Source organism: Oculina patagonica, chromosome 7 (genome assembly GCF_052425735.1).
Source record: "Oculina patagonica isolate OP01 chromosome 7, crgOcupat, whole genome shotgun sequence".
In the NCBI taxonomy this organism is placed as follows: Eukaryota; Metazoa; Cnidaria; class Anthozoa; order Scleractinia; family Oculinidae; genus Oculina; species Oculina patagonica.
The window spans coordinates 2,714,772-2,737,602 of NC_135764.1; the positions used below are offsets into that span (position 1 = coordinate 2,714,772).

The 22,831-nt window shown below is 39.3% G+C and overlaps 1 protein-coding gene across 1 annotated transcript; it reads left to right on the forward strand.

The window, feature by feature from the left end:
• The first annotated feature begins 1,527 nt into the window (after window positions 1-1,527).
• LOC144659394 (cilia- and flagella-associated protein 69-like) lies at window positions 1,528-22,734 on the forward strand. Its single transcript, XM_078519804.1, has 33 exons — window positions 1,528-1,635; window positions 1,708-1,773; window positions 2,362-2,427; window positions 3,271-3,380; window positions 3,944-4,020; window positions 5,503-5,604; window positions 5,915-5,988; window positions 7,160-7,232; window positions 7,365-7,446; window positions 8,062-8,122; window positions 9,070-9,104; window positions 9,276-9,341; window positions 9,725-9,785; window positions 10,257-10,305; window positions 12,193-12,236; window positions 12,457-12,534; window positions 12,927-13,037; window positions 13,608-13,713; window positions 14,716-14,880; window positions 15,506-15,621; window positions 16,393-16,511; window positions 16,592-16,673; window positions 17,448-17,513; window positions 18,269-18,395; window positions 18,651-18,788; window positions 18,873-18,949; window positions 19,298-19,432; window positions 19,985-20,047; window positions 20,240-20,326; window positions 20,785-20,849; window positions 21,152-21,191; window positions 21,649-21,756; window positions 22,429-22,734. Exons 1-33 carry the CDS (start codon window positions 1,549-1,551, stop codon window positions 22,429-22,431), a joined length of 2,739 nt encoding a protein of 912 aa, XP_078375930.1. The 5' UTR covers window positions 1,528-1,548; the 3' UTR covers window positions 22,432-22,734.
• The last annotated feature ends 97 nt before the right edge of the window (window positions 22,735-22,831 follow it).

Consider the following 22,831-nt stretch of genomic DNA (forward strand, 5'->3'; position numbering starts at 1 on the left):
CGGAACCTTCGACATGTTGAAGGGTTGCTTCATAATGCGGATACCTCCCATAGGCGGTGGAGCAGGGGGAACAAGGGGGGTTGTAGCCTCCCCCCAAACAAAAACTTTCAGAGGCTCAGCCCCCCACATTTCAGTGCCGAAAGGATCGTTAGCGCAGCATAAAACTGGTTTATCAAGACATTCAGTCTCGTGATCTTTTCACGTTCATTCGATCAGGATCGTACTTGGCGAAATAATGTGGTGAAGGACTTTCAACGAAACTCCTCTCCCAAAAACGCTACTAGGAGAGGTCAACCACGTAAAAGACATATTTTGAGAAATATAAGTAGGGGTAGCGCCCTCCCCCCGGGGGAGGTGGCGCTTGGCTTAGTGTACGAGGGATAAGAGATTACTAAATATATTTATTTATTTTAGGGATAAGGGGTAATCTTTTAAATAATTATAGGAATAGGGTATAACAAATCAATTTTAGGATGATTGAAATCAAATAATAGGGGTAACAGCTTTCAGCAGGATCCACAATCGATTATGGCTCCTGCTTTCAGTCAATTTAAGTAAAACCTAACCCCATCGAACAGAGCCTCCTTACATCTTTTCGTGCTTTGAACACCCAGTCCTGTGTGCGTTTTCCCCAGTTCTCCGTCAGTGGATATAGCCTGCAAGCTTTACCCTTGCAAAAGAGAAACTCTATATGTCGTAGCCTGCGTGACCGGCGTCCGAAGGGGAGGGAGAAGGGAAGTTCGAGCGCGAAGCGCGAGCGAGAGAGAGGGAAGTGCGATTGTTTGGGATCGCGGGGGTGGGGGTCGAGAAAAGGATATACTTCACGTTATAAGAAGAGAACAAGCTTGTTCTCTTCTTATAACGTGAAGTAACATTCAACGCAAAACCCTTCAAATCGCCCAAATTCGGCATTCTGAGGCTTCATAACGACAAAAGACATCAGCTGGGGTAAGTTTACGTTTATTTTGACCTTTAACATAGACATTACTCTAAATACGTTCACGATAATAAGACCCTTTCAAAATTCCCATACATTTCTTTATATTTCGAACATACGTACAGTCACGCCGCTTGTATGGGCTCCCTGTGATTCAGCACTGTCCTTGTGTTAAAGCGAAAACAAGAGTACAATTCTCAAGGGAGATATTCACTGTACGAGAAATTACCCTATACCTGGAAATTTTGGCCAAAAAAAATACCGAATATCTTGGTAAAAAAATAGCCTAGATATTATTGCAGAATTTCATAAGAAAAGAAAAGAGTCTTCAGGTTCCTTGGTCAGCGGTTAGAGTACATAAAGCAACCAGAGTATATCAAGCACCTAGTATACATCAAGCACCTAGAGTACATAAAGCGAGTAGAGTACATAAAGCAATCAGAGTACATCAAGCGAGTAGAGTATATAGAGTACATCAAGACACTAGAGAATGCTAATTATATATTGGGGACATAATAGTTCCCCATACATGACGTTCCTACCGCCACTAAAAGTGAATCGCCATGGTTGCTAGGCAACCGTGCGAAACGAGCAGACAAGTGAAAATCAAAATGGCGGCTGCCACAGCGCGGCAAATTCCCGTCGTAAATAACGTTATAACAGACGAAGATCTTGAAAATTTTAAGCCTGAAGGGAAGGTAAGAAAGTATTTGATGCAAGGTAGTTATCTTAGTGGAAAGAATCGCGAGGTAACGTGTTTTTTCCCGCAGCATTCTGGCAAACTTGTTCCAGTCAGCGTACTCAAAACACACAAACTTCTGACAGACAAGCACTCGGTAAGTCTTGGATTAGTATTTTATAACCATCAGATATATATGTGTATTTTATAGTTTAAGCTTTTTATGGTTGTAAGTTAGAATACTGATTGTCTATTCAAACTGCTCGCTGTATAAACTTAGTTTAAACCCTAAGCTAAGCTTGTTGTTTCTACCGTACATCTTCAACTGTGCATGGAAGTCTGTCCTTTTATAGTATATCTCGTTTATATTATATTTCTAATTCCTTCTTGATTGGAAATTATACTTTGAAAAAGTACATGACCAGTTGTACAGTGATTTTCAGTCTAAAATGGGTTTCTTTCGTATAAAGCTCCTTATTGTATGTTCAAATGTCTGAAACTTGGTGCACAGTGGGCGATTTGATTTGCAAGCGATTGAATCTAGAGTTTGCTAGTGCACATAGAGTGCTTGCCTCGCACAAGTCACAGGATCTAAATGGTCATTATGGTTGATTGTATCAATCATCTTTATTATACTGCATGGTGACGTATATAGAGTATTATAATAGAATAGAATGTTGTATTATATCCATGGAGAGTAAATAAAAATTAACTTGTAACTGTTAATCTATTTGTTCATCATTAGAAAGAACTGGTAGATCGCCATGTACGAGCCATCCACAGGCTTACCAAGTACTTCTGTCATGGATTTGTATCCTTTGATTGAAAAAAAAAAAAACATTCACAGATTCATGCCTGCAAATTGTCAAATTGTACCTTTCATCCATGCATGTACATATAAACAGATGTACTGTGATGTAGACTGTACAGTATCACCTGGCCCAAGTTGTTCAAAGGGTGGATAACACTATCCACCGGATAAATCACTATCTGGTGTATAGCAAAGAACCAGAAGGAAGCTTTGTATGACAGTAAGTTATCCACTGGACAACTATATATTCAGTGGATAGCCAGGGATGTAGCTAAGAAATCGCTTGGCTGGCTAATCAACAAGCCCAGCTGGTAAAGTATGCAGCTCCAAAAGTTACCTAAGTCTTTGTTTTCATGTGATATTTTTAGTCGGTTGTTAGTTCTCTTTCAGCTGGTAAAATTAGCCAGCAACCTGCCCTTAGCGACATCCCTGGATGACGTTATCCACCCTTTAAACAACTGGGCCCAGATGCTTATATATAGCTGACAACGAGGTGGGCAACTAAACTTAAGCCATACAGTATTCAACAAGACTAAAGTCAGATGTTATTACTGCCCAAACTTGTGAAATACTATCTGATTTTGACATCTGGGAACAAAACTGAGCTGAAACATTAATTTTTTAATATTGCGTTAAATTGTACCATATGCAGCTGGCCTTTAAAGTAAAAGTCGGTTACAGTTGCAAAATAATGTACATAAAAAAATATGACGCTGTTTTTATTGCCAGCTTCTGTAGTACTGACAGTGTTCGTTAGTGTACATATGTTCTACTTATAAAAATGTAAGATGTAATTTCCAAAATAACTCAAGTAAGATATGACTTAACACAATCCAATAACAGCTCATGAAAGATGTTGACTTGGTGTGCGACATGATCACTGTTTGTAGAGAAAGACTTGAGACAAACCCTCAATATGAGAAACCTTTATGTGACTTGATTAAAGTTTGTGGGTGAGTATCTAATGACTTGTATGTTTACATGTATCTGTCGTAAAATACTTGAAACAGCCTTTTCACATATCACAGTCGGGGGGGGGGGGGTGCTTAAAACTGGCATGAAATAATGGTTTGGAAATCAGCTGAAAAGAAATGATTTAAAGACATAATTGTAAGAAAACCACTCTACAGGACTTGCTGACCTGCCTACATAAAGTAGATGTCGGTGTTCTGCAAGGATGTTAGTGTATGGAATAGTGGGTTGAGAAAAGGCTTTCATACACTGTGTTCTGGGGGGGGGCCCAAAAAAATTTTTGTTGAAAAAATTTTTTTTTTTTTTTAAAAATTTTTTTTTCACATTTACATTTTTGTTTATAGTGGTCATGCACTTAGCTTCGAGTTAGCTAGTTTGCAGGCGTGCCACTGAAACAGAGGAAACAAATATTCTAAATGAATATAATATGATTAAAAATCCCAACTGGGAGGAGGCAGACCAGTTGGCTATATGCAAAACGTGACAGAGGATTTGAATTGGGGACGACTGAAAACAAATGTTGATTACTTTCTTAAATTTACAGGAAGCCATTCTTAAAGGAAAGAACTTCAGATGACTCCACCCATGCTGATTCTATCATAAACCTTCTTACTGAGTTAGGTACGTCAAACTGTAAACTACATGTATGATCTTTTCTTTTTCTTTGAAAGGTTGCCAAAAGATTTAGAATACACCATAACAGCAGTGAAAAGTGCATGAGTAGTTAAATTGCTTTGTTTTTTTTTTTCTATGTCCAAGGCTTTAAAAAGTAAATTCCAGCTTGCCCTTCAGACCATCCTCTTCCCCAGGGCCACGCGTATTTTTTTTAAATGACATGACGTAGTGGCCCTGGTAACGGTAAAAAATATGGTTTTTTTGATTGGCTGATAAAAACTGCATGCGTAATTAGGTAAAAAAACGAAACGCTTCTACGCAATTTTGGTTATACTTCCGGTCATCGAAACAATTGAAGATGCAGCGGAAAGTTTGAAAATGTTACCGGAAAAATACCGAATAACACTGGGAGTTTGTTGGAATAATGTATTCACGAAGCAGACCTTCGTTTATGAACGAATGACAAGTACATCTCTTGCAAGGTGTAACTTGGTTGTACTTTTTATTGCATTAAAAATATTGCAAACATTTGCATCATCAACTTAGCTTATACAAGATATACACACTAAATGGAGTTCATGACTACATGAAGACTTTGAAATTCAATGTGATATTTCTTACCGCTGCTCAATAGAATGATACCTCGTCGATCAGCGGCTTTTTTGGTTCTGAATTTTCTACAATACCTCCGCATGGCCATAAGTAAATTTCACAGTATCATCAACCGTCGGAATGTTATCAGCTGATGATATCCACAACTCCATGTACACTATAACTCCAATTCCTCTGGATTCTAACTTTTCTATCTGTCGTCAGATAATATTGCGTGTAGAGACGACACAACAACATCAACACATCTATCAGCCATGCAATTCAATCAGTTCCAAATGAATCGAATTGTGTAAGTTAAAATATCAACAACTTGAATTGCCAAAACCAGCTTTCAAAATTTGCTTTCTTCTATTCTCGTCTCAGTCAGCCCCAGCTTTCCCCTTTCTTTTACTGAGCAGGCGCAGACGAACATTTATGCAGAGGGCATGCGCTACCGGATGTCGTGGATTTTACGACATCCGGTAGTCAGTGTTACCAGAGCCCTTCGTTTCGCCGACCACGTGACCAAAAGAAACGGAGGCTCTGGGAACGAGAATGCCTTCAGACAAGCAGCTCTTGAATTTTAATTTGCTTGCCTAGGCTTGTATTAGTTTACTATTTTGTGGGCAGGTGTCTTGCCTGGGCCCCTGGCTTCCTCATCAGGCAAGTGAGGATGAAAAGCTTCTTAAAGTAACTTTTCAGTTACTTGCCTGTCAGAAAAATCTTTACTTACTGTCTAGTAATTGTCCTGCAGGACTAGATGACACTTTTCTTTTGAGCCCTGTTGTAGAACACAGCCATAAATAACAAATATATATTAAAAAATTATTTTTAAGGTACAGTTTTTGAAAAATAATGACTGTTCTATTTTTATTATTACTGAACTTGTTTCTGCAGGTCACACTATGAAGGTGAACAAAATTACTGTTCAACTACAGTTAGGAGAATCACTGATAAGATTTTACACTGAACAGTCACCAGACAGCAAAGGTTTTGAAGGTAAACTTTAACGTGCACTGAGTGCCAGTTGGGATAAATGACACAATATAATTTCCCCTAAAAAATGCTGCACAATTTCCCAATTTTTTGCACCCCATGACAAACTCTTGAAAAGAAAAGAAAAGTGACTGCATTACAGCAATATTACAGTTGATGTACATGTCTTTTAGCCTATTCACCATATTTTGTTAATAAAATATACCGGTATATATTTTATCTCTGTTTATGAAATCTTGAGAAGTTCTACGTGTAGAACTCTTCTATCCTAATATCTGGTTATATATTACCATATTTATTTAACATTTTATAGGTTACCAAGCATCATTAGCATCTTACAACAGAGCTTTAGTGGAAAGAAGTGGAGTTGCCAGAGCCCTTGTTGAGGTAAGAAACTTTAGTTTCTGTTAAGGCATGTGAAAAGTTTGTGTCATTTTTTATTATTGATTTAACACACATTAAGGTTTACAAGGCAAATGTTATTAAGTACTTACAATATAGTTACTTACATACACGATACTCTTACTTATAATATAATAGACTACTACTTTTATTATTACATACACTAACAATGTGATTATTTGTACTTACAATATAATTCATGATAATTGACTTACATAGTTACATTATTTACACTACTAAATGGGACTGTCATTATCACAGAAGTCGTTATCAAGTCAAGTCAAAGAACAATTTTCAGTTTCCCATTGCATTTATAATTTGGATTTAAGGTGGCTCCATAGGGTTTTGAGATATTACGGCGCGCGCACAAGTGATACCCATCAAGAGATCATTTTCGCGTTATTTTTTAAACTAGTTAAATAAAAGCAGTCATCAGAATAGAAATTGTCCAAGATCGCTATTTGAGCATGCGCGAACTTTCGAACCATACAAGTTGATGTGTAAAGACGAGCGTTCCCCGTTGTTGTCGGTTTTTGTGCGAATATCTCTTAACCCAAAGGTTAGTTAGAGACATACCTTAATCCTTTATGTAGCAGAATCTCTGAAATTCTGCTCGAAGTATCTTACAATCGCGGAGACTATTCTTTATTTTCTCTTTTGCTTTCAATCGTACGAACTTTATAAAAGCGGCCAGAAGCACCGCGGACGTTGTAAACACCTTTTTAGGGTGTTGTAAAGTCTTTTATCTGCTCAACACAGGAAAGCACGGGTGTTGTTTCATTGGCAGGAAGCAAGTCTCGTGTTTTCTCGCCGAAAATTTCACGCTCGCGTGAAGCTGCCATGTTTGTTTTGATTTGCCGGCATTTCAAGCTCGTACCCATTCTTCGCGCGGTCAAGAACCCTATGGAGCCACCTTAAGTTCAGAGATGTTAGGATTCTTTAAGAAAATCTTGCATGTGTAAACATAGTGTTTCACAACTAACAAGAAAAGGTCTAGTCTGCATTTTTGAATGACAGTCATTGGGGCTGTTTCATCAGTCCAATGAAATACAATCTGCTCAATGAAGGGAGCTTGTGTTAGATCATTATTACTTGTCATTATTTGATCAGTAAATTGTACAAGTATACTCATTCCATAATTTTCTTACATTCACAGAGTTTAGAACAAGTTGAAGACCTGCGTGTACGACTTGAAATCATGAAAGTACTGCAGTGCTATTCAACATCAGGTATTAATAAGACTGTTTAATGGATTGTTAGACGCTAGGAGCACAGAAGATCCTCAGTTTCTATGTAGATGGCTGGATGTGTAGCACCCTTACTATGCTCAGTCTAAACTGTGGTTTATTATTTTTTTGTAGCACTGAACTGTGATGACATGCTGTCAGTAAGTGCAGCTGGTTTGTTGTGCAGTGGGATCAATATCCCAGACCCCTCCGCCAGGTAATAACTAACAAAAAAATAAGTTACTTATTAACAAATGGTAGATAACAAAAATAAATGACTGTTACTGTTCACGGACATACTTTCCTGGTTATAATATATACTGCGAGACTGTTTACTGAACAAAGGGAACTCATTACAAGGGGTGTTGAATGGTAAATGCGAGACTTTGGGAGACAGCGAGACTGATATCTTTTCTGCGAGCCCAAGACTTTTTTAGCGTGGCAAAAGAAATTGAGACTCCGAGAAGATGTCAAAGAAACATTCGAGACGAGGAGACCCCTGAAATTTGCTAAAATTTTTCCAGACACGCATTTTTTGAAGGAACATTCACCACCCCTATTCCAGCCCCATGCACTGAAATTGTGTGATCTGGGGCATCTATTTCAAACATCTCAATATAATTGGCATATATGGTGAAACAACATATTTTACACATAAAATGGAAAATTATCTATTTTCATCTCTATTGTGCACAGTGATAAACCGTATAGTTTTATGGGGGTTGGGCATTATAAACAAAAAAAAGTAAGAGAACAGCATCCATTAACCCCTTTTCCGCACAAAAATATAATTGCCCGTCCTTAATTTTTGCTTTCTTATTTTGCTACACAGGATTGTTTTCCGAACTGTGGAGATTCTCTGGAATTTACTGGAGTTTGGTTCTAAACAAGAGGTGAGGTGAAAAAAGAGGGTGGAGAGGTAAAGCAAGGTTACATGTACATGAAAGTCTTCACTCGAACAAAAATGGTGCAATGCTGGAACTCATCCTCATAGCACGAAACGGCCAGAAGTTAATTGCTTAGAACTCCCCTGAATGAAATGCATCCATTGCAGGATACATGTACCTCCCATCTGTTTTGTTAGATTGCCCTTAGCTGACAGTTAACAGGTACCCATTTATATTCTCTTGGATGAAGAGAGGCACTGCCTATGCAGGACCACAGCCAGATACAGAAAACAATACCCTTTGATTTACTCTGTGCCGTAGAGACAACATAGGTGCAAATGTTGAGAGGTGGTCAAAAACATTGTTGCAAGGCTTAAGCAAGTCAGAGTAAATGTATGGATCAGCGTGTGTGTGGTCTCAACAACAAAAGTGGTTATTGTAGTGTAGTGGCCAATTTGTAAAATGTTGGTTAGACTGTACATTTATCTTGTTTTGGTAATAAAGTAACTGTACGGCCCAGGGGGGGGGGGGTACTTAGGATTTTAAGTGACAGGGATGATGAAGGATTTTTGGGGGGTTTGAAATTTTCGATTCTGGGATATTTTTGGATAGGAAAATTTGACAAGTATTTTTTTGGATTTAAGTAGGGATGTTTGTGGGTATTTAAAACAAACTGAAGATTCATGGTTACCGTAGTGCTTTGGCTGCGTAGTTCTGCAAATAAAGTACAAACAAACGTGTTTAGCTGTTGATTTTCTAGGGGTCAATTTTTGATCTTGGGATTTTTTTGGGTTATGTTGGAAGCCCTCAGGATTTTTTTGGGTCTTGATTTTTGCCCCTATTTGATCATCCCTGTCACTTGGAATCCCGAGTACCCTGCTGTACTGCCCCTTTCTTGTACAATTTACATGCTACATTTGTTTCTCAACACTACAAACATTTTTTTTCTTTAGGTTGCTAATCAGCTGAACTGTAAAGAGTGTGTAAGGTAGGTTTCACACCAAAATTATTTTAGTGTAAGTCAAATTACAGGGTGGTCTCTCATCATGGTGCTCTTTTCTTGATTACAAAATAGTACTCAGTAGTTTCTGTTTGGTACCTATTGCAATTTGCAAATGTAACTCAAGATGATTCACTTTGCATTTGAATATTGTTGCAGTGCTTTGAGAGATGCTTTTGTCAGACAGATCAAAGAAGGTTACAGCCTTGCTGATAAACAGCTGAGGTATGTACATGTACAAAAAAAGTCATGTAAATGATTGAAACAGAATTCTTTTGATTCAGTCCCAAAATTCAAACCAAGAGTGAATTCCTAAACACAGTTCTTACTTGTAAGTCTGAGAATGGAACCATATTGCGTGTCCCGTTGAAATGAAAGCTAAACGTTCATAAACTGTGCAGTACCCCAATAGAGTTTTTATGTTGTTTTCTGGATAGGAAAATTAAGAATTTTATTACTGTAACACTTGATCTCTGTATAAGATATACATGTACACAGAGTTTCTGTGGAAATGCAAAAAAAGTGTCTACTTGGTTAAAGTTAAACATAGATTAATTATTTTGCTTTGTTGATAACAAGTTTGAGTGACTGTACTGCTTTCATTGCAGAAATGATTTGCTGGTAATTGCCTCGCTGGTTGTGTCTCTCTGTCCAACCTCTCCATTTATGGTAAGTATACAGTTCAATTCAAAAGTTACATGTAGTTTGTGCTTTCATCTTGTTAATCTCACAAAAACTTCATAATTATCACAAGAAACAGGAGACCACATATATATACACACTGCAACGACTGCTCTACCATCTGAGCTACAGAGCCATGACATGTTCCCATCAGGACTCTGTGGCTCAGATGGTAGAGCAGTGGTCATGCAACCCGAAGGTCATGGGTTCGAGTTGCACCTGGGCCACTGAATTTTTTTTCAGTGGCCAGGATTCACAGCATATCACTTCATTCATAAATGTGTTGACTGAGGATGGTTCTAAACAAGAATCGAAACACACTTTATATGGTGGTAACTCAAGTGATGTATAAGTTTATACACAATGTATTTGTTGGGTGCCAGGAGCTGTTGTGTATTGTAGCCCTTTTATGGTCCAGATCCTGTACTGTTTTAAATATTATAATTGTTTTCCTTGTAGGAAACTGGTTTGACCAAGCTGATTGTTTTACTGGCAACCTTCACTGAGGGTAGGAATCAGTCCCAAATGTGTTTTACTCTATGTTTAAAGAAGCAATGTCACCATATTTAAAGTCATTTTTTTGACTACTTTCAAATTGAAGAAATAACAGTTGTCTAACATAGAAAAACAACAAAGGAGTTATAAAGACGCACAAGTAACCAAGGATACATGTAGTTTCGACTGATGAAGATCAAGACAGGTTATGACACAATTGTGTTGTCCGTGACGTAGCCCCTTTAAGTACTTATTTGTGTACTTTACCGTGTCCTTTAATGAATCATGCAAGGAGAGTATTATATATGCATGCAATTGTGTACCTTTGGCAACAATAAATTTGGATACTTGCAGGAAACTTAGTGATGTGCTAGTTTGGATTTCAAAAAAATTATGTGCACTGTTGTTCTAACTTTTTTAAAATAGAGTTGTACATTTCAAGGTATTCTGATCCAAATTTGGTTAGTGGAGTACAAATATTGTGTAAGACTAGTACAGATATATCTCTTTATATTAATTTTGTGCCCCACAAGAACATTTACCAGGTTTTGTGTCGTCCCCTTATTTCTTCTGATCAATGGCACAAAACATTAACAAACAGTGGAAAGTTAGGATTTTTAACAGGAATAGGAAATGTGGGATAACAAATCTCTTATTAATGGACAGTTTTGTGTCTAGTATCAGGGTACATTTTACATGTACGGTAACTCATCTTTTGAATTTTGACTTGACCTACAGTCAGGGCCTCAAAGGGGTTCAGGGCTCCAGGGCTCCGGGCTAAAAAATGCAGGGCTCCAGGGCTCCAAGATGAAAATGTCAGGGCTCCAGGGCTCCATATCATCTGCTTTTGGGCTCCGGGCTCCACTATGCATGCACTAAAAATTATTTTACAACGCAGAATCGAGTCCGCAAATTAAAACGTCCGCAATTCCGACCAGTTTTCATGAGTTTTTTAAACCCAAGAAGCCGGTTCTCATGTCTCCAACTATTAAAAGTGGATTAAATATTTCCTGAACTTGAATATTACTAAGGCCATGGAGCGGATCAGATTTCTATGCTCTATGAGACCGAAACTCGAGGTATCATCTTGGCATCTTTCACGTGGCGTTGATCTTTGGTCAAAGCTAGGTGAAGTTGGCCTTGCTGTTCGTGTGCTGTTGTTTTGCTTAAATCTGAGATGAGTGCATCAAGCGGGTTAAAAGAAGCTGATCTGCTTGCTGCAACCGCCTGTTTAATTAAACTGGGGGCAGACAAGGCCTGCCATTGCTCGAGTGTGATGTTAAAACGTGAGTTAACGTCAAGAAGTATCTGACCTTGAATCATGGTTTCCAAGAGGTGGCTACAAGTTTTGGCGTAATCAAATTTAGTACTACGATAGACACACAAAGGGACTGCAGTTTCCGAATGGGAGAATCTTCTTGTGTAATACGCAGGACGAATGGCTCATTTACAAACAAACAAAATGCAGTCATAAAACAGGAAAAAATTAAATCTGGGATCGCGAATGATCAAATTTCAAAACGCTGGGCTCTGGGATCCGCAGAAAATTTCTTTGCGCTCCAGGTTCCACAGCCAAAAAAGGATCAGGGCTCCAGTCAGAAAAATGATCGGGCTCCGGGGTCCAAAGCAGAAATTTCAGGGCTCCAAGGCTCCAGGGAGCCCCCCTTTGAGACCCTGTACAGTCTTGCCAAAATACTGCTACCTGTAATGTCTGATAAGTTATATTAACTTTATTGCTTATTGAATGGCACCACCTGATCAGTTTGGAACTATTCTGATAAATTTAATTCATGTTTAGCCGCATTCATCTCATTTTGCAAGAGAGTGGTAACTTACTTTTGAGCAGTACTGTACTTATGTAGGATTCAGTTGCAAGCATTTACTTGTTTATTTATTTTAGTTAAGAGCCATAATGAACTTGTGAGGAATCTTAAACTGTACCAGGTAAGCAAATTATCGTACTGCCTAACAATGAATGAATTGTTTGTTTAGGTCAAGAAAGTGTAAATATAAAAAACACCATTGTTAGAATGTTGTCTTGTAAAATAACTTCATTATTACAAACCAATTTTTTGTCACTGTTTATAAAGTTTGTTGTATCAAGATGAAATTGTGCATAGCAAAATAATGATTATCTTATTTTAATTGTGTTGTTTTCTGGTAGACCCATGAGGACTTTGAGTTCAAGAAACTATTGATGAGCATTTTAGTGTTGCTGACTGGAGATTCTGCCAGCTATCAGGTACTTACATTGTAATGTCTTTTATAATACTTATTAACGAAGGGTTGCACAAATCTGTGGCCCTCAGATTCCCGATCGAATTGGAATTTAGAAGTGTTGGTTTTTGTGGAGGGAGGAAAACTGGAGAACTCAAAGAAAATCCCTCGGAGCAAGAACGAGAACCAACCACAAACTCAACCCACATAGTTATGATGCCACATCTGGATTTTAACACAGGCCACCTTGGTGGGAGATGAGTGCTCTCAGTCTGTTTTCACTCCTGCTCCCCTTAGATGACTTGAATTGGATGCTTGGCATATTAATAATAATTGTCTTGTGGGATATTTCACAGTATACCTTTTGAAAACATTGTAGTACTAGTATAATCATGCAAGTTTCTCTTATTTCAACAGATTTTTTCTGAGGGTCGGGTTCTTCTGTCACTGTTTTCTTTTGTACGAGCAAATGACAACACCTCCACACTTGAGTGGTCTCCAGCACAGTTTGAAGAGCTGCAATTACAGGTAAAACAACTACTCCCTTGCAAATGATTCCTGACCAGTTTTTTTGCCACATTCAATCCTCAGTCCTTAATGTGTATAAATGTTTGAGTGGTTGCGAAAAATTCCTTGTTTTCCATCAACCTTAACTGAGGAGACACAAAAATGCATAGGGAAGAGCGAAGGTTAGCCTCCTATGCAGACGTTCTTTTGGCTTGTCACAGAATCTTTCCTCCAAAAGGTTGCATGATGAGCAGAACGAACGTCTGCGTAAGAGGCTAAGGAAAGGAGAGCGTTTATTCGTTTGTCTCACAATGGAATCGCTTTGAGGTGTGGATCAGGTGTGAACTGCAATACTGCTAGTCTTTACCAATGAAGCTACAAAGACTAGCAGTATTGCAGTTGAAACGTCACGCTCTACACCTCAAAGCAAATCCCATCATGAGACAAACGATAAAAAACATTGATCTTTCCTATCTATCTAACTTACACCATGATGAACAATAACCACATATTTGATGAAAGAAAGCATCTTAGTATGGAAGCTACTGGCAAGTGATTAAGTATTTTCCTGTGATTTGTTTTGTTGTACAGGCACTAGACACACTGAGTACTGTTGCACCGCTGTGCTTGGAAGATTACATGACCTGTCAGAGTAACACCAGACTTCTGATGCTGCTGGAGTGGTGTGTAGGACAAGGTATGAACGTCTGTTTTAATAAACACCTACATGTAGATCATATAGGAACCCAAAAAGAGCTGGGTACATAGGTCGGATTTGGCCTTAAAAAGTGCATGGATTATGGATTTTGCAAAATATTGGGTGGATTCGCTGATTTTGAAAAATGCAGCAGATCGCGGACTCTTCATGTCAGGAAGTTCAGATTGTGGATACTAATCTAAGTTCGGATCACTTTTGTCCCTAAAGCAAGCAATTGAACGGTGTTCTCTTAAATTGGCATAAAAACAACATCTTCTGTCCGATGCAGTGAAACTATCCCACACAAAGTTTTCAAGTGATGCAGATTCGGATTTGAATGAAAATAGTGGCGGATTGACGGATTTGGCCGAAAAGTTGAACAGATCGGCGGATTTATGTACCGCTATTCGCCCCCTCACAAATATATTGGCTTGATTTTGTAGAAATGTAATTGACAAATGACAGTCGACCGATTAGGACGTGAGGATGACTAACGATGGCGAGGATGGAAATGGATTACAATAGGGACAAAACTTGAAAAAGTGTTTAATCCAAGTTATTCGCTCATATGTGGGAGGCGCGGTGGCCTAATGGTTAGTGCGCTGGACTTCGGATCAAGCGGTCCGGGTTCGAGACCTGGCCGGGGCACTGCGTTGTGTTCTTAGGCAAGACACTTAATGCTACAGAAACCGGGATAAGCTCCGGCCTGATGAGCCACTTGGCTCGACAGCAGGCTTTACCTTTTTACCTTTTTATTCGCCCATATTCTCATATTTAAGTAGCAAGAATCTTGCTGCAGTGTCAAATTTGATGTAGAAGTTCATTTTAATATTTTTAAAATTAGTTCACAGCTCATAATGTCAAATGAACAAATTCTGTTTTGACTTTGGCTTGCAGTTTTCAACTGCTTGAATAACTTTTCCCTGTTAATTCATTTATCGTTTCGAATTCCTTGTCATTCACAAACAATTTTTTGTTCTTTTCTTTTTCTTTTTCCTATAGCTGATTATGGTGGTCATGGCAACAGTTTCCATGGCTCTGGTGGTCGGGGGAACAAGCGAGCTCAGATGCGATTTTGTTTGCGGCTTATCAGAAGTATGGTGTCTGTGGGGGATGATGGCTTGAATCAGGATCTTGTTGATCAAGGAGCCATTAATCAGATTGTTGGTAAGTTCTGTGATTTGTGTGTAGCAAAGTCTCTTTACAGCTTCTTTGACATAAAGCGACTAGAAGTTTGTAAATGCTTCTTCCACTGGATGAGATGCTAGTCCATCACTCATATGTTATACTACTCCTTTTTTTTGCAGCCGTTTTTGGGGTCGTCACCAGGTAGAGGCGATACGTGATGACCCAAATAGCGGCTGTGAAGGAGACTTAGGCTATGCATGTACCTCCTAGTAAATTAAATTTAATTTGGGTATCCCCGAAAAACTCTACCCACAGCTCTCCAGAAACTACGGGGGGGACTAAGCACCAGCTTTCAGCCGTCAGCTTTCTAGGATTGTTCTGATAACCATGTGAAATATGATCAACCAACAATCACAGTTCACGATTATTACGAGACAGTCCCAAAATTCTTGTGCGCAGTCTTCCCGAAGTTTCTTGAGTGCCCATTATACTGCCCCTATCAAGCATTGAAATCAGTAAAGTTGAGAGTAAGGTTTCTTGGCCACAATGAGCAAAATTTGTACATGTAGGACGTTTGACACTTTATTCTTTCAGATTAGTCCCACTGGCAACCTAAATATGTCGGCAGGATAATTGCAGTATTTATGTATTGTATATTTTGTAGGAATACTTTTGAATGCCAGCACCAGCCCAGATGAGAATGACGGCATAGATGTTGAGATGCAGTGTGACATGTTGTTTATTGTGTCTTCCCTGTGTGAAGGAGACACGCACAGAAAGGTAAACTACTGTAGCGCAGTCAACAAATGGGCTGTGCATTTTTCCATGGTTTACACAATTAGAGACATTTCAAAACCCAAGTGGAACCACAAGAGACGTGTGTAGTTTTACTGCGCAGTTTTAGACATTTCATATCGTCTTGTCTATACGGCCTATGCGAGTCTAGACAATGGGCAAAAGTGCTCGATTTATTTTAATGATAATATTGAAAATAGTGAATCAAATAATAATAATAATAATAATAATAATAATCATCATCATCATTTCTATAGCGCTATTTAGCTAATCTTTCATAGCGCTTTACAATCACTATGCTAAAAAATAAAAATAAAATATAAAAATACCTAACTAAATTAATCTATTGAGCTAATAATTATCAAAATGGAAAATTTGATCCAGATTTTGGTCTGCAAGCTCTCGATCAGCGAGCACGCATTTTTGTTGCCAGTTCATTAAAAAAATGGTAACTTACAGCAGCACAGTTCCGTGTAACAAACTAAGTATACATGTATATGGTCTTGCGGTTGTCCCCAAAACCTACCTTATTGTTACTTTATTGTCTCGATTTTCAAAAACGCCCGAAACTAAAGACCCGAGAAAGTTTATTTTTAATGTTTTCGATGTATTTTTACGCGCGCATTTAAACGTATTTTTGGCCAAATCTCGAAAATTAAGTCCCGCGAAATATGCCCGTTGCATTTTCGCGAAAATAAGTTACAATAAGGTACAGTAGAGTAGAATAGACATGTCAATTCTTTTTTCTTGTTGTAGGAGCTGTTTGGTGCCCAAGGAGTGCAGGTGTTAGTTGAATATCTGAAAAGGGATCCTCACAAGATCAACAGCCCGCTAGGACATCATCAGCTGCTACTGTCCGCTGTAGACTGTGTGTGGTAAGGAACTCATTAATTCCTTTTGGTTTATTGAAGCAATCGCTGTTGTCTTATTGCCTTTGTCTTTGTTTTTCTTCTAGGTCTGCTGTGCTCGGATGTTATCTGACCGAACAGCTTTTTCTTGAGAACGATGGAGTGTTTCATCTCATGGATTTATTAGAGGTAAGTTGCCGTAACATACAAACTCCTCGCAGTTGAACGCACCGAACCACTAGATGTCAGTCACTATTGTTTGTGATTGAAGTTTTTTCATCTTTCTGTTGGCTTCCCAAACGTCTCAGCCAATCAAAGAGCCACACGTACAAATTTATCGGCACGTGATTTCTTTGACTTCTCCGCTTCCCAGATAAACTTGGTCTTTGATTGGCTAAGAATGCACGAGCTGATTATGCACGCGCTTTTCTCGTTTGTTACGTAGTGCTGTGTGACGTTTTTCAAAAGTCTAAACTTCCTGTTACTGGATTTTTAAACTTGTGCGCGCCCATCGGTTTTGCGAGGGAATAAAAAAGTCGGTTCTACTGTTACGAAACTATCTTGCAGCGGAATCCCGGGAGATATGAGGACTGTGCTATGGTGTATTTTTTGGTGAAATCTGTCTTCCAATTTTGAAGGCCATGCATACTTTGAGGCTACCTTTACACTGCTAAAACGTCGGTAAATCCAAGGGAACGTCCCTGTGCAACCTTGCCCGAATGTTAGATTGAGATGTTTTTCCGTTAACAAATTACAGACTTTTGATGTTGGACTACAAGCAGTCTCTCGTTTCCCCTAGTTCGCCGAACGAGAAGCGAAAGAAAAGCGAGTAAAATACCGAGCTGTTTCTTCAAGATTTCTTCGTTATAACTGAACAGAGGCTCGTTAAATTAATTAGGTTTCACTGTAATTTGTTGTATCAGCTGTCTGTAAATAACAACTTGATGTTATTGTCTACTGCAGATATGTCCGCTTACAATGCAGAATCTTGTGTTGGGCTGTTTGGTGGATCTGTGTGAAAATGCTAAGGTAGGAGATAATTCCGTGTCTACGAACTAGCACCACCGATGAAGTATTTTCATTACCTCTGCGTTAGGTTTCTCTTTATCGAACATCGCAGATACCAACGTGCAGATAACGAGCATCACTTACATTTAACAAACATCCTACATACATCACACCTAGCGAACACCACAAAATCACACAACGAACAGCACAAACATCAAAAATCTCAGATCAAGGCTCTTGCAAAGCACGTGTTCTTTAATACCGGGTTTTCTTGAATTATTGTTTTTTTGTTTCTGGGAAATAGCATTTCTTGTTTGTGGTAATGGCATTCATTGCTAGAAAGGTTTGATTTGCTTCTGTAAAAACATCTCTTGATTTTTGGTAATGGCATTTATTGTTAGAAAAGGCCCCTGAGGATACCAACATTGTTTCACTAGGAACCAACATTGCTTGGCTAGGATTAGAGAAACTTAAGTTACAAGACTTAACAAGACACTAGCCCCTAGAGGCATGAACATTGACTTAAAATTCTAAATTCATATTTGTATTCTCAGACTAATATTCTGATCATCATTTAAATTTTTGTCATGTGCGCTGAGCGCGCGCGCAATCTCGCGCTCTGTTTATTTTTAAACGACGCGCACGCAAGACATTTAACGTATGATCAAGCGTTCCTTTTAAGACATCACATTTACACTGATGAAAAGGTTTTCCCGAAACGTCTGTTTCACTCCAAGAACACTTATTGAACACTTTCTTGAATTATTGTTCGACAGGCTCTGGCGCATGTGCAGGCGTGGCGCGGGGCAAAACAGATTACAGCCGGCAAACTGTTGGTGGAGTTGTGGAAAAAAGAAGAGTCCAACATGGGTGTGCCACGCGATAAAACTGGCAAAATTACAGGTAACTACTACCCATCCAGGGGGAGTAGCAATACTCCTAGTCACTTTATTCTACAAAAATCGGAGTTGGAGGTAAATTCCAGAAGTTGTGGGCCATTAGGCAGATTTATCTTTTTTGGTCAACCCCAGACACCACTTAGGTCTAACAACCGTCTTGGGGCTGCCGATATCCCTTTAACTGCACGAACTTTTGAGGACTAAACAGCATACATCCATGAGGTTTTGTATTTGATAGTTTATTTTGCACTCTTTGCAGACCTCAAGCGGCCTCTCATGGGGACAGTTCAGGAGCGCCAAGGTGTCATCCCGCTACCCGCTGACCGGCCTAGCCAGGCGATCGTGGACGTGTCTGAAAATATGAGAGCTAAAATATACTCCATGTTTTGTAAACTTGGTAAGCTGATACTGCTTTTATGACCCGGTTTAGTTTAACTTATGAAAAGTTTTCTTAAATGTTCTTTTTTGATGTTCTTTGCAGGTTTTAACGCAGTTCCTGGTTTATCAACTCTGGATTATGTCACGGTGGCTGTCATTGAAAAATATCTCGACTTTAAGGTGAGGAAAGCGTGACCATTACAGTTAAGGTCGCGCTTCTTTGGGCTGCGTGACGATATGAATAGAGGCTGCAAAGATCGAATTAGGACACAGCACTTTAAAGTGTTTCTCTTTAATCCAATTTGGCCTCCACTTAAAGACCTCAAAGTGCTATCACTAGCTATAGTTGAATCCCGATAACTCGAACCTTCCGCTAACTCGAATCTTTTTTAAATTCCCCATTAGGTCATTCTTACTTATTTTACCCTTGATAACTCGAACTCTCGATAATTCGAACCTCTCTCGATTTCTAAAGCCAATTAGTTTTTGTATTTTTGTATTTTGATGATTTTTGTATTCAATGTTTAGATGCTGGAAGTGTGGCAGGAGATTAAGGTCGAACTTGAACAGGAGAACATCAGACCTGTGTCTCCAGATGTCGACAACATGATGGAGATCAGCAGAATACTGAACGATAGAGCTGCAGGAGTGTCAGCTGCTCAGGTCAGTCTTAGGGAGGGGAGGGAAAGCAGAAACGGCCTGCTGTTAAGTGAAGTGACTCATCAGGCCGGAGCTGGTCCCAGTTTCTGTCGTATTTAGCGTATAAGAGTATTTCTAATTCCCCCTGGGTCGGGTGCTAGTCCATTTCAGGATAACCGCCAGCAAAAAATTCGCAGTACCCATTTAAACACCTGGATGGAGAGAGGCACTATGAGAGTAGTGTCTTGCCCAAGAACACAACACAATGCCCCGGCCAGCAGGTCTCAAACCCGGACCACTCGATCCAGCGTCCGGCGCACTAATCATTCGGCCACCACGCCTTCCAATTAAGAAAGAGGGTTTACAAATACGCACCCTAACTTTACTTCCCAGTTAAGTAAACAATTAATCGAATGCCAAATGCTCGATACAAGGGTTCGACTATATCCACACGAAAACCTACGTCAGAAGGGTTATTCGGTTGTTTTACATGTTGTGTGCAATACGTAAAAGTTGTCTTAATCGTATTCGGTTACAAATGATTGAATATGTTTTTCTTTTCATTTCTTTTTCCAGAATCAGCTGTTGCAAGCTCAGCGAAATCAGGAACTTATCGAAGAAGAAGAGTATTACGAGTCTGTGAGTACTAGTTAGGATATTAATGTTTTGAGGGGAGGGGGTTGGGGGAATTTGTTGTTTGATGTTTAGTGTGAAAGTAGGGGTGTTGTGAGGTTTGACCTAATCCTTGTCCAGTTCGCTTTTTGTGGGCGCAGTAAGAGAGATCATGTTGGTTTTATTTGGACTCTGAACTGTGTCTTGTTCTTATAACAGATTAAGGAAAATCACCGGCAGGAGGAAAAGGCATTCAAAGATTTTTGTGATTATGTCGACAGAACATCCGACTACACAGTTCTCACGGTGAGTGCTGGTTATCGTGGCGTGTTTTTAGATCCATATTCAATGTCTGTACTACCTTTCCTTACAGACTGGTGCAACGCCCTTGCGCGATATTTTATTGGTCTAACCCACAGCTACACGAGCAGTACGTTGCTTTCACAGGCGAAGTGAATTCTCTGGGCTTACACTCATCCGTTAGTGTGGTTACCCATTTTGTTATTCCACTATTGTGTCAGAGGCAGCGGAGTGGTTTGAAACTGTAGGGAGGTGGGCATCGCACTCCAAGGCAAACGCATACGCCCTCCCCCTGGATGGGCATCCCCTACTCAAATTTCCCAATATGTCTTTAACAGTGTCCGGTGCGTCCGTAGCCTAATTTGTTGTAATTTTGTTAAGGCTTTGGCTCCTTCTATACTTGTTATAAAGTTGCATTTTGTGGGCTCAGTTGTCTTATTTTGTTATCTCTTAAATATTTGCAGGCGACAAAACGGAAGCAGTTAAGCGCCATTGACGCTTCAAGGCTTGAAGAAAGACTATTTACTGGGTAGGTAATATTTTTATATAACTGCTTGTCATAATCAAAAAATAGAAATATTTTTGACCGAACATTGACTGCGCTCGCGACTTTCCTCAAGGACGTTGCTAGGTAACGTGACGTCACAAGCACTTGATGTGTTCGTGTTTGTTTCTGATTGGAAAAGGACAACCAGTAAGCAAAGGCAGAAGCATATCAACTAGGTGATATGCTTCTAGCGAAAGCGAATAACGATCCTTCTTTTCTCCCTGAGTGTTGCTTTTGTAAAAACACATGTTGACCGTTTCCGCTGATTTTTCGTCTACTTGTAGGACACATCATGACACATTACAAGAAGATCTTAACGCAACGGTAAGTTAACTAGTAATTTCCTTTTAGTCACTAGTAAGTCTACACACTGACTATTTATGTGGAAAAATGACTTCTACGGAAGGGCGGTCTAATGAAAAGCACAACGTTTATCGCTTTTTTTAGTATTTTAATTTATGTTCCGTTAAAACGAAAACAGTCAGGTCGTTACTGTCTAGTTTTGCAGTTTTGGGGGTCGTCGCTTTCCTCGGGCTAACGTTGTTTAACTTGAAACGTCGGCCCGACTTTTTCAAGTTTTAGGCCACTACTGTCAATCTATCCGTAGCCAAATCACTTTTAAACAATTTTCAAGACTAGTACAGTACGTATTAACAAGGCCAGAGGCCACTATTAATGGATTTTCAATTAATACCAACACCTTCATTGCATTTTAAAGTAGCACTAAAAACATGGTGACACTGTTTCTTTAATATGTATGTGTTGATGTCTTTGTTCGTAGACGTTCTGTGGCAGACGAGTGGAAATCGAAAGTACACCACTTGAAATAACAAGAACGATCATAGATACGACGGCAACCGACGAGGACAAAAAGACTCTTGTTCTAGCGGTAGGTATTTAGACCTTTAGATCATGCGAGTACAGCTATAAGGAATGCGATTTGCAACTTTTCCCAGTCTGGTTTCAATCAATCAACTTCAATCAACTTTATTAAAAGAGGGTAACGGCAAACAGTAAAAACTACTGACAAACAAGCGGCCCTCGGTTTGGCCTCAGATCGGCCCCAAAAACGCTTAAATGTATGATTGAGCGTGCATATAACTTCAACCCTCCCTTAATTCAACTTTGCGAAGTCAGCGTTTTTTTTTCAAAAACATCCGCTTTAGGTAGCCAAAAACGCCGTTTTGGCGTGTACGGAACGCCCAACCGAAGAAAAAGTGTTACGTTTTCAATTTTATCTGGATTATTTTTGTCGATAAAAATCTCTTATATTTACGCAGCAAACATGTCCCACAAGTCCCACAGTCAGTTTAAACGTGGAAGGGGGGACGTGTCAGACTCGTTCCCAGTCCCTACTTATTCGCTCTATAAGGCGAGGAAAGACTGGGGAGAAATGATATGGAGGTTGCCGGGCAGGCTGGAAGGGGCGAAGAAAAAGTGATGCAATGCGTTCTAGTCAAAACCACCTCGGGGGCGACTGGCAACGAGTCTTGGGGACGTGTACCTTTAATTTTATAATGGCAATTTTTTTATGACAAAAATTATCTATTTTCTTTTACAGTGAATGCCAGAGAATCGACCTCAACAATGGCTTGCATGTCATGGAAATTAGGAAGCATTATGAACATAATCCACAATTGTATATAATTGACAAGTGTAGATTGTAAATAAGTTTAGTTTTTCCGCCATCAGGATTGCGAAAGTTTTTTTTTATAAGCGTTTTACATATTACATGTACATAAAGATCATTCTAGAGGGTGTTCTCGACCACTGTTGAGCCAAACTTCGCTGTAAAGATGCAACGTGTCGCAGTTAACGTCTTTGTAATGTAATTTATATTGTACAAATTAAAAACAAGTAGTGAAGACTAGGTGTTCCTGTTGTTTTCTTCTGTATGTAGCGCACTGCCTTTTCCATCAATTTCCCTGTCTGTTGAATAGCATCTGACAGTAAATGATATACAG